The sequence below is a fragment of the Scleropages formosus genome, chromosome 1 (assembly GCF_900964775.1).
Source record: "Scleropages formosus chromosome 1, fSclFor1.1, whole genome shotgun sequence".
In the NCBI taxonomy this organism is placed as follows: domain Eukaryota; kingdom Metazoa; phylum Chordata; class Actinopteri; order Osteoglossiformes; family Osteoglossidae; genus Scleropages; species Scleropages formosus.
The window spans coordinates 5,084,502-5,096,949 of record NC_041806.1 but is presented as its reverse complement, the minus strand read 5'-3'; the positions used below and the strand labels follow the sequence as shown (position 1 = coordinate 5,096,949).

The 12,448-nt window shown below is 49.3% G+C and overlaps 1 protein-coding gene across 2 annotated transcripts; it reads left to right on the top strand.

Moving 5' to 3' along the window:
* Positions 1–405: 405 nt before the first annotated feature.
* On the top strand, positions 406–10,316 carry LOC108930246 (probable G-protein coupled receptor 139). Of its 2 annotated transcripts, XM_018745405.1 has the most exons (3): positions 406–550; positions 4,462–4,464; positions 9,337–10,316. In XM_018745405.1, the coding sequence occupies exons 1-3, from the start codon at positions 406–408 to the stop codon at positions 10,314–10,316; spliced, it is 1,128 nt and encodes a 375-aa protein (XP_018600921.1). The 2 variants fall into 2 exon arrangements, with proteins under 2 accessions (XP_018600921.1, XP_029113733.1); XM_029257900.1 differs by lacking the exon at positions 4,462–4,464.
* The last annotated feature ends 2,132 nt before the right edge of the window (positions 10,317–12,448 follow it).

Sequence of the window (12,448 nt, the reverse complement as noted above, 5' to 3'; positions counted from 1 at the left end):
ACCCTCCCTCTCTCCCTCTCTCGTTTCCCCTGAGCTACACATCCAGACTACCCCCCATCCTCACTACACCCCCACCCCCCCCACCTCTCTCTCTCCTCCACTCACTCCTGTTCTCACTCAGCCACACATGTTCAGCGTCGCTCTCCTTGTCTTCGGCACCTCTTTACCTTCGCGGTAGCCGGTTCCAGGTCCAGCGTACCATTCGTGCGATCCTCTCTCTCACACTCGCACATACGCACGGTGACACACACATACGCACGGTCACACACGCACGCGCGTGCCTGCTCCAAGCCGATGGGCACCGGGGGACAGCGGCACCTCACTCGGCTCTCCCACACTGCGAGCGCTACGCCGAGTCCTGAGTGAAGCGGAGGACCGAAATCAAGCGGGGAAAGACGGAGCACCATGGAGCACAGCCACATCTTCGCCTCTCTTCCCACCAACAGTGGTGTTTGGGGCTCTGGATCACCTCCTGTTGGACCCCAACGTTGCCCCCTAGGACCACTGCCCATCATCTACTACAGCATCTTGCTTTGCCTTGGCCTGCCAGGTAAAGGTTTTTGGGTGTGTGCGTGTGTGTGTGTGTGTGTGTGTGTGTGTGTAAGATTGCCAGAGTGTTTATTAGAGAGTGCAGCTTTCCATAGTGCTGGTCAAGTTCATCATTAATAACTATTAATGTATTTTGATATGTGTTTACGTTTGACCCTATAAATGCCGATGAGCGTCAATGTTGACAACTCCTGCATTTTTAAAGTCAGCCTCCCCTCTGCGTGTAAGTGTGTGAGCACATGTGATACAGATTATGCACTTAGTTTGCTCCGCAATCCCCGTTTTCCCCGCCTTGTGTATCCGCGGCATTTTTTTCCAAACTTTGGTCGACACTGGTGCTCGACTGCCAGCCGGGTTGTCCCATGGAGCCAGGTGAGGAAGAGGCGCAGTCGTTGTTACAGTCATGATGCTCAGTGTCGCCGCGACCGATCAAAACAGGACGGAGGTTAAAGATGTAGACTTGGATTCACACGAATCTGTGACCTTCTCCAGCTTCCCTCCAACCAGCAGCACCAGAACTGGAAAGCACACAGTCTAATTTAACAAGCTGGAGTCATTAACACCACGGCCTCTTCAGCGCTACGTGCACTTGACCGCTGCGTGCCCCTGCCTTGCTTCTCATTTTTGCCACGGTGGGTTTAAATGAGCCCCAGGAATGATCAAGGTAGATAGCTGACCAAATCAGAACCACCAGCCTGGAGTCCTTGCAGAGCTTTGGCGGAGGTTTAAGACTTAATGGAGGTTGTCAATGTGTGACACCGCGTCTCGACACCGTCCCTCCTCTCTGGGGACCCGGCGACTCGTGGGTATGTCGGCAAAGATGGATTGGGTGGTGCGATCTCGTCGTTGCTGGGACGGAGAGAGGGAGCAGGGTCCATGTTGGCTCAGATGGGAGGGGGAGGGAGAAACCGTGTGCGGAAAGGTAGGCTGAAGTCTTCGACCTGTTGAGCCGCCATCAAGAGCGCTAAGGTGTAAAAGTATTATCCGCAGAGGTGGGGCCAGAAACGGCACAGCAATTACCGCAGTAAATGGACCCGATCCACAGCATGTAATACAAGTTCTTACTGTAATTGCTTTTGTGTACTCGGCCATTAGTGTTTTATCATTAGTTGCGCTCGGTCATTAGTTACCTTACAAGGCCTTTCCGCAGGATTATATTTTATACGTAGAGTATTTGATCGACGGTACAATGTGTTTTGCTCCCGGGTGAATATAGATGAGATCTGGTGGGTTGGGGGGGTCCGTAGGAGGTGTATTCTCTTGTGACAAACCCGTGCTGTTCTTTCTGCCATTTGGAAGGGAAGAAAAGCAACTGGCGGGTATTTTAGCCACAGAGAAGGTCACAGATACATATTAATTAATGCCAAGGCACAGCGCCGGCCAAGTTAAAACCAGCCACTTAATGGAGCGACGCAATCATGGATGACCATCCAGTTGCTGTGAATTGCATTTGCGCCTGGGAGGGGATGGAGAGAGGGGGTCTAGGGGGAGGGGCATCTCTCTTGTACATGGCTGGGGGGCATCGAGGAAAATCAGGGAAGCAGAGGCAGGGTTAGGTGTTAAAAACACATCAGGCGTGACAAGCCGTGACAGGAGGTCACGCTGCGAACCGGAGGGGCTCAAGTCTTTTTCGTCGGGGCTGTGCGGTGTTTTAATCACGTTCAAATAATGTTTGAATAATGATCGCTTATGATCGCATTTGTCAAATGATTTATGCGTCGTGCTGCATTATGTATGTGCGTGCGTGTGTTTGCCCGGATGGGGGCGGGCGTTGTGCTATTCAACTGCTAATTGTGTTTTTAAAGGAACATCTCTCTCGTGTGACATAAGTGGAACATTTGCTCTAAGAAGGGGTGGGATGGACGTCCGGAGGCAAGCCTTCACGGTTGGTGGGTAACGTGGCGGTCAGAGCCCCTGCCTTGCAGTCGAAAGACCCAGGTTTGAATCTCACTTCCTACTCTGGTGACCTCGATCAGGGTACTTTTCCTGAAGTGATACAGGAAAAAATGAAACACTGATGTGAAAACAGATAAATCGCTAGATTAGTGTACAAACCCAGGATTGAAAGTTGCTTTCGGAGGGAAGCGTCAGCGAAACGAATGAACAATAATATTCCCCCGGTTATGATTACAGTTTGGTTGTTTCCCATTTGACATCGGACTGTCACACCACCTCGACTTTCCAATGAGATCCTTCAAAGATAGAGTGCGCCCTCCCCGAAAACACGCTCTGCCAAGCTGATTGCTTTCTTTACACACCACAGGATGCAAATGGTGTGGAACAGTTACGTTCCATTTAAGTCATTTCGGAGCTCCTGGTCAATCCTCAGCGAGGTGTCACGTGTTACGCCTGTATTTTCCGCACTTCTTGTCCCTGACACAGCCAAGACGGACCCTTGCTGTCCGGCGCTCCTCGTCCCTTTCCCCTTCTCCCTCTCTTTCCAGCCAGCTCTCACGAATCCTTCCCTCTCCTTTCCTCTCCTCTGCCTCTTTCCGCCTCCCTTCTTCCCCGCCTTCCTGCTCTTAATTTAATCAGATTCACACCGTTTCACTGACAAGACAGATACGATATCAGGATTCTGACAGCTGTTTGCTGACATTAGATTTCCATGCAGAACGAGAGCTGGAGATTATAAAAATGGAAATCAGCCAAGGCCAGAAAGACAAGGGGGGGAGAAAAAAAAAAAAACGTTGCTAAAACAAATAGGAAACATATTCAAAAATACGTCTGACCTGCATATCGATCTTCTACCACCATCAGAAGATAATTGCCCCGGGTCCCTCATCGTACTGTTCACATTTTCGGGATCTCTGCTATTGCACTAGCTGGAGTGACAGCTTTATTCTTTACACCGCGTCTGTAATACACACAAGAGCCCCACTGGGTTCAATAAAGGCTCCACTTAAAGGCTCTGTCTCAGTCCTCCGCACTGGAGATGTAATTGCCTAACATTTCTTCCCTTTGTCTTTCTGCGAACAGCCCAGCATAAATTATGGACGCTAAGCGGCTGGCTTATTTTGAACGAAGCGGTGTGAAGACGTTGAAGCTGTGCTTACCTTGTTCTGCGTCTCCATCAGTTGCCCATTGGAGTGGTTATTATATAAATTACAGTTTATCCTAATAAATGTATATACCACATTACTTTTTATTGTAACAGTTCCAATGGCAGCGTGGCTGGCGGTGTCATCGTTGGAGTGGTTGCCTTCGGCTCTGAAAGCTGCTAGTTTGATCCCCGCCTCTGGATGTAGTGCCCGTTGAGCAAGGTGCTGCCACTGCAATTGCTCAAGTACCTTTGCCTGGCTGTGTGACTGGGTACCTAGTTGTCGCCCTGCGATTGACTGGCGTCCTGTCCAAGGTGTGCCCCTTACACCCAATGTCTCCGCGATAGGCTCGGGCTTGCTGTGATCCTACTTGGGACAAGTGATTCTTGAAATTGGTTGGTTGGTTCCGATAGCAGAGCCTCCCAACTCCTTATGGTCCCCACAAGGGTCTATTTAGATGCAAAGTTCTACAAACTGCAGCCACTGTTTTAAGGGTCCTATACGGGAGAACCGGAGGTTCAGCATGTCTTACATCTCACATGTCAGGAGCTTGTAGATATTCAACAGGCTTCATGGAGTACATTGTCTCTGGAAGGTTTAATCTGGTGTCTCCAGTCACCGGGCATAGTCTATCATCTTGTCTCAGGCAGACTTTATGAGCCCAAGACTAATCATGGCACTTCCCTGAAATATATGCATTTTTTCTACGTTCACAATGCTGCTTTGTGCCTCGTTCACAGGTAAATATTCTTGGGCAATTTTCGGTACATTTTTTGTCTTTACCTTCTTATACAGCACATGTTAAGCACTTTGATTTAAGAAAATCAGAAAAGGGATTTAACCTTAACTTTAATCTTATCAGGTCTTTAAGTTGGTAGCATAGTGGTTAGAGCTGCAGCCTTCGGACTCAAAGGTTGCGGGTTCCATTCCCTTCTCTGGCTATAGTACCTTTAAGCAAGGTACTTATTCTAAATTGCTCCGGTAAAATTACCCAGCTGTATAACTGTAGGTAGTTTAACATTACAAGTTGATTTGGAGGAAAGCATTGCCTAAATGAACAAATGTACCTTCCACCTAGTTGCCTCTCCTTACTGTCATTTTACAGAATAACATCCCTATGGAAATCCAATTTCTGATGAATAATGCTGCAAGGATATATTGTGTACAAATTTCCAATAAAATCCTCCTGGCGTACATGTAACTCTTAGTCACGATGGTCTTGGAAAGTTTAAAAGGGCCAGAAGGAAGAGCAGTCCAGGTCTGAATCCATCCAAGGTGCAGCTCAAGTGCTGCTTTCAGTCCTAAGAAGAAAACAGGTTTATGACTCTGGATCTGTTTGTGTGTTTCATTGCTATCATTCATTGGCAATTTGTCTGTTTTTGTCATCCTTTTCTGCCTCTCTCCCTCTCGCTCTGTCCCCACCACCTGCAGCCTTGGCCCCCGCGTGCTCCTTGGCTTTTGTGTTACTTGCATAAAAGCTGATGCACAAGGGGGACTGTTCATTGTGGCTTCATTCAGCCTTAACGCCAGGCCTCACGTCCATGGAAATGAGTTGTTTTTCCCACATGCTGGCATCCTGTGGCTTTCCATGTTTGGGTTTCAGGGGTAATTTTGCAGGTCAGCTCAACCGCGAGTTTGCGCGTGCATGTCAGCTGTGTGTCCGTGCGCTCTGTGTGTGTCTGTGTGTGTGTGTGTGTGCGTGTGTGTGTGTGCGTGTGCGCACGCATGCGTCATTCAGCGAGTGCAACTTGTGCCCTGGCCTTTTCCCCTAGGCTTTCTCTTTTTTCGGCTGTCGATCGAAGAGGACAGGTAAATGGGCACGCAAACATCCGTTTCTTGCCCTCACACATGCGCACGGATGCAAACACGCCACTCGTGTGTGACTCCTGCGAGGCAGTTACCGTGCAACCTTTCCTCCTCCTCCACCTCCTCTCGTTCTGATTTATTATGGGTGTTTCCGTTGACGATCTCAACTCTGCAGCGTCTTGGGAAATGTCCAGCGTTGCGTTTTGGGGGGTAACTATCCTTATCACCCCCCTCCCCACTGCCATTCAACTTGAAACGCATCCTACTCTCATCCTCGGAAATGTCAGCGCCCCCCTATGGAGAGCGTCGTCCCCTGGGAGAGCCCTTTAGTCGGCTCGAACCAAAGGCTGTGCATTTGACACCCTGCGTGAGGAAGCCAGGTTTTCCATGAGCAATTCTGCTGTACCCTGACTTTCATGAGGTCCCACCCTACCACGACGCTGAATATGGGGGTTCCTAGTTTACCGTGACAGCTGCCATCGATCCAACATGAAACCATGAAGAGCAAAAAGGTGGTGAAAAAAATGATGAGCTGTTGGGTGATAACATTCATGGTAAATCTTCACTGTAAGGGGTCCAGATTAAGCATGTGGTGTAAAATCCTTCTCGTATAAACAAATGAAACCGAAAGCAGACAAAAAGACAGCAGCACGAGCCCCGCCACATTTCCAAAGGACAGCGCCCCCCCCCGTTTCCCCGCGATGCCGCTGCGACATGTCCGTGACAGAGGCCAGTTCCGACACGAGGCACCGCTAGGGAAGGTGGTTTGTCGCCCGCAATCAGCTGCGAATCGAGCCTTACAAAGAGCGATGCACCCAGATCCCAAAGCGCCGAGCAGGACAACCGAGGTGATTATCACCAGAGAGGCGTCGCTCGGGAGATGGAGCTGATGCCGTGTCAAGCTGTGGCAGATCCTACCGCTGGCAGTCTTTCTGGGAATGGAGTGGTAATTATAAGGCTGCACGAAGCACTAATCTCTAGAAGACATCCGAATTTGGCACAATAACTTGCTTGTTTGTTTGTCTTAATGCCTTCTGTGTTTGGCTGTAGCTGCAATAGACCAAACAGAAGCCCGGATCCTAGTACTTTGGGGTCATAATGGGATTTTTATTTCGATTTACATGCATATTGAGAGTACTGTTTAAAATGAACATTTCTGGTAATTAAAGTCTGCAAAGGGAAATACAGGCTCCCTAATTCTGAGCGAGTAAATGTGTCGTATCTCAGGAAAAGTGCCCAGGTGAGGTGACCTCTAGACACACACAGTCTGAACCACTTGTCCCACACGGGGTCACAAGGAGCCAGAGCCTAACCCAGCAACACAGGGCAGAAGGGACACACCCAGGATGGGACGCCAGTCCTTCACAAGGCACCCCCAGCGGGACTTGAACCCCAGACCCACCAGAGAGCAGGACCTGGTCCAACCCACTGAGCCCCTGCACCCCCCAACCTCTAGATAGTGATCTTTTAGGGTATGGCAGCAATGCTGGTTCGTGTAATGTTGTGCAAGAAAAGCTAATTTTGTGTGTGGAAAAAATACGGTAAGTAAATTAAACGGTCTTACACTACCAACATGGTAAGAATTGAAAATTTAAAGTCATGCATCGTTCTTATTGAACTATTTGAACCAAGAAAATGGTTCAAATAGTTCAGTAAGAACCGTGTATGACTTTAAACTTAATACTGATGCCATCTCCACTGCTGGGAATCTGCATCTGACTGCATGGTGATCCAAAGGGTTTTGATAAAACAATCTGCTGTGAGTTACGAAGGACGAGCCATTGCAGGCACTCGTCGGATCTGCTGCGATAATGGCACTCCAAACTAGGTTAAATCTCAGTACCTCGGGCCACCGCGTCCAGAGCATACGGGTCGTTCCCTGCCATCTAGCTGCCGAGGCTCACGCAGCCTCGGCATGGCCCTGCGAGTGACTGAAGGTGCCTTTGAACTGTTTTCCCAAGCTGCCACCGGCTCCCGCTTCCCCCCATCCCTTCACAATGGCACCGCCCCCATCCCCCACCACTGCAATGTCACCTGTTGTTTGAATACAGGCAGCCCAGATAACAAAACACGCTCATTTTCAGGGGGAAATTGCAACAGGTGCTCCAGAAATGCCAGGGGGTGTGGGGAGGGGGGGACACAGCAGACAGATGAGGACAGACGGGGGGTATTAAGCTTCCTCGCACATGAGGGAAGGCCTTGGAGGGGGAAGGGGAGGTAATGGATATGATTCTGCGAGGAGTTTCACCACACCGAAACGGACGTGAGTGTGGGTGTCAAACCAATCTCCAAGCCTTTGTTTTGTGTCTGCGTGTGTGTGTGGGCGTTTTCCTGGGCAGCTGGAACAAGTAGGTAAAGTAGGTAGTGTAGTGGTTCGTGCTGATGCCTTTTGACCCAAAGATGGCAGGTTCAAATTCCCCTCCAGCTATAGTACCCTTGAGCAAGGTACTTACTCTAAATTGCTCCAGTAGAATTACCCAGCTGCATAAATGGGTAAATAATTATAAGCAGCTTTGGAGGAAGTCCCAGCTATGAATAAATGGACGAATACGTGTGTGTACGTGCACCTTTGCAGGTGTGTTCCACTTTGCTGAATGCGTGTGCAACACGTTGTCCTGCCTGTTTGCCATGTCTCCAGTATGCTGGTAGATGCTTCACAAAGTGTTAAAGCTCCTTTCTATGAAACAGCGCTTGGCGTGTGCAGAAGCACTACCCGGGGTAAAAAGGCAGGGGTTTACTTTACTGTCCCGTGATACCGTATAACTCAGAAAACGGAACACGGTAGACGATACAAAGAGCCATGCAGAACCACCATGAACGGCTCCTCGCTTTGCATGACTTTCTTCTTCTTTACATTAAGCTGACACTTTTCTCCAAAGCGACTTACAGTGTTAGTCAACCTATAATTATTTACCCCTTTATACAGCTGGGTAATATTACCAGAGCAATTTTAGGGTAACTAACTTGCTCCAGGGTACTACAGCCAAAGGAGGGATTAAACCTGTAACCTTTAGATCAAAAGGCAGTAGCTCTAACCACTATGCTACCAGCTGTCCTTACATTCTTCTCTTTCTCACTGTTTTTTCTTTTCCTCTCACCCCTCTCCCTTGGTCTTCCTTTCCTTCCTCCTCCTCTGACCCCTCTACCCCCACTATCTCCCTCCCGTCCTGAAATATAGTCCAAGAGTTAGTAATAGCCACAGCCTAGTCGCAATAAGAAGTGGGTCAGACGGCTCATAAGTTGACCCGAGGTTCCTAATGGAAGCAATTCTGTTGTTGAATTAAAATAATTCAATAATTCAGACATTGCTTGTCATATATTAATCGCACACGTCTCTCTGGTGCAGCGCTCTGACAGGATGATTCGTGATTCTAGGGGAATTTCTGTTTCTGAGCCAGCTCCAATTTGCTCCCCGTTTGCCGCCATCAGGGTGTGTTTGGCACCCCCGGTGGGGGTGCAGCAGTCAGGCTTGTCCCCGGCGCTCTCCGTGGTGCTGAAGCCAGCGCTGTCGCTTCCTGTTATCAGTGAGCACCGAGAATTGCGTTGCCCTGTAGCTGATACATTTTTGTTTTCTCCCTGTGGACCTCATCGTCTGATCAGATCAAAATGAGTTCATTTCTGTGAGCAACTGGATCTGAAACTGTGTGTGTGTGTGTGTGTGTGTGTGTGTGTGTGTGTGTGTGTGTTATCATTGTGAAACCTTGTGAAATTGGTTCCTCCCCAGATAATGCTTTTCTATTGTTCTTTTTAATGCTCTTACCCTCTGTGGTATCACCCTGAAACCCCACCTTTGTCCATCATCCCGATTTCTCTGGTATCAGTCTCTCTGTAATCTTCTCATCCTTTGATCTTTTCCTTCTTCTATCTGCCTCTCCAACCTGAGACTTTGATAACCTTGCGACCTTCTAACCCACGCCTTTTCCTGTCTTCCCCTCCCCAGCCAACATCCTGACCGTCATCGTCTTGTCCCAGCTGGTCTCCCGACGTCAGAAGTCGTCCTACAACTATCTGTTGGCCCTGGCAGCGGCAGACATCCTGGTTCTCTTCCTCATTGTCTTTGTGGACTTCCTGCTGGAGGACTTCATCCTGGGTATCCCACTGCCACCATCTGTCAACAAAGTGGTCCAAGTGCTGGAGTTCTCCTCTATCCACACGTCCATTTGGATCACGGTGCCGCTGACAGTAGACCGCTACATTGCTGTGTGCCACCCGTTGCGCTATCACACCGTCTCCTACCCTGCCCGCACACGTCGTGTCATCCTGGCTGTCTACTTAGGCTGCCTGCTTTCCAGCGCTCCCTATTACTGGTGGCCAGACCTTTGGTTGGAGCCACCAAACGGGGTCAACGGGGGCCGGACCACTGGAGGTGGGGCCAGCCACCTTGGTCAGCATGTGCTGGTGTGGGCACATTGTGCCACTGTCTACCTGGTGCCATGCTCCATCTTCTTTGCCCTCAACTCTGTCATTGTGCGCAAGCTCCACCGGCGCAGCTGCTTCCGCCTCCGCGGCTACTCTGCGGGCAAGAGCACCGCAATTCTCCTGGCAATCACCTCAGTCTTCGCTGCACTGTGGGCACCACGTGTGGTCATGATCCTGTACCACCTGTACGCCACACCCCCCACTGCACCTGGACCGGCTCAGCTGCTCCATCTGGTCACTGACATAGCCAACATGCTGGCTCTGCTCAACACAGGTGTCAATTTCTTTCTGTACTGCTTCATCAGCAAGCGCTTCCGGGTCATGGCTGCCGACGTGCTCAGGTCTTTGTTCCGCTGCAGGAAGCAACCAGCACACTTTTACGCCAGCCACAACTTCTCCATCACTAGCAGTCCATGGATTTCCCCCGCCAACTCCCACTGCATCAAGATGTTTGTCTACCAGTATGACAAGAATGGAAAGCCTATCTGCATCTCCTCCTGAGAGGCCTCCCGACGACCCACCGTCCTGGCCGAATCCTCACCTTCCTCCCTCCCTTGGGAATTGGTAACTTAGACCTGATTCTCAATCCTTTCTTTCTTTGCTCCCATCACTCACTCGAGTGCTAGAGGAGAGCAAGGCTAATAAGCTGTAAGAAAGAATATTGGCTCATTGAAGCTCATCAAGTCAAGGCTGCCTAGAAACACACACCTTGAGAGGGGGTAGAGAGCCTTCACTCAGCCTTGAGCTCTACAAAAACAGCGATCCATGTCACAAAATGATAGACGGAACATGTGGGTCAACTTTTTCGAGAACTTCAATGCAGGCTTCCACCTACTGCTTGACCAGCAGCCCATTCAAAGAGCTACTTTCAGCTCTCTAAGGTACAAAAAGTATGTAGCTGTAAATGTATACAGGATGAGGCTCATGTGAATACTCAACCTGTGGACACAAAGATTCGGTTGTGAATGCCTCACCTGTGGTTCAGGGAAGGATATCAACCCTGCCCTAGCTGGACTCACCTGGTCCCACACAGATGCCACCAGGACAAGGTCACGCTGACGTCACACGATGGCTTTCTTCTCACTTTTGTAGCCTGCCTGTGCTAGTGAAACCCCTTTTACGGTAACAATATCGCCAGCGCTTTTTGGTTTTTTTAGCCTCGCAGACAGTCGATGGGAGCACAAGGCTGCTCCTTCACACCTCCCAGTTTCTCATCCATCAGTGCCCTCCCTTCTCACCCTTCACACAAATAGACCTCTCCATTTCTTCTTTGTGAAGGTTCTCTACAGACTGTGACAGAACAAAGAGAATCAATGTGTACCACAGTTGCCCTTTACTTTAGAAACAAGGAGCAGGGTACTCCGGTCGCAGTGGCAGTAATGACACTCTCGCCTCATCGCTTTTCTTGTTTTTTGAGGTGCCCCCCAAGTCGATCTCCAACACATGCAATAACCCCACCGGGACCTCTACCCTACCACTGGGGGCCATTTCCCATCAACTGTAGAACACAAGGTAGATTGACTGTTACATGTATTGTTGATGCAAAAAATGATTAATAAATCTGTGTATATATAAATATATGTTAAAAATTTGCAGTGAGGGGTTTCAGTGGAGACTTTCTTTATCCGTCCTCATTAGCCTGTAGCCGCTGAGAGCACTGTTAAGTAGTAGGAGGAATCCTCTACATACTCTATACTGAAATGTCCTTTGTAGACTTCATTGATTGTACTGACAATCTGTTAATGCAGCAACAACTTTATACCGTTATGAACCTTTATATCTGTAATGGTGTGATTTGCGGCCATCTATCTGAAGCGCTTCATGAAACGCTCAGAACGTTAAGCAGCCAAATAGAGTTTTCGTAGCTGTTATGGGTGCACTTGTCTGCTCTCGTCTGTTTTGAGTTTGTGCGTGCGCGTGAGTGTGAGTGAGTGTGAATGTGTGCTAGTGGGTTCACCGGCTTCTTTATTCTGTACCAGACGCCCACTTGGAAAGCCAGTCCATTTTCATTCCACTTGAACCCAGTCCGACTTGCAGCTGTGTTGTCCCAGCAGTGGAAAAGACAGCACGGTGATCAATACAAACACGCAGATACATGGAATTACACACACAGTCATGCGCTGACACTGCTGCTGGGGCCACAGTGCAAATCAAAAAATGTGTGAATTCAGAGTAATTAAGTCGTTCTACCAAGGCTGCAGTTCCGAGATGACAGAGAGGGGTGAGAGAGAGAAAGGTGTTGAGAGTGGAATAGGAAGAAAGGGAGCGGAGGAGGAAAAGAGGGAGAGGGAAGGGGAAAGAAGAGAGACATATGGGAGTTGGGGGAAGGGCAGAAGAGAAATGGGCGATGAAGGAGGCAGAGCCAAGGCTGAGAAAGACAGCTGAATTTGCTGTCATACTATTAAACCATCGACGTCCAAATAAATGCTTAATACAAGAAACGCCTTGCAAGGAATAAGAGCATTCAGAGCTCTTTCTCCATGTGTATGATCGAGAGCCCTCGCATGCAGCCATCTGTTCACCAGCTACATGTACAACCTGCTCTCCCGGCCGTGCTCCTCAAAACCCACTGCCCTCTGACAATTAAGTGTGTGTGACAGCACTCCGTCTCAAGACCAGCGTCTGAGAGCTGA

Coding starts and splice junctions, on each gene's coding strand:
- LOC108930246 (XM_018745405.1), top strand. CDS start 406: ATGGAGCACAGCCACATCTTCGCCTCTCTTCCCACCAACAGTGGTGTT.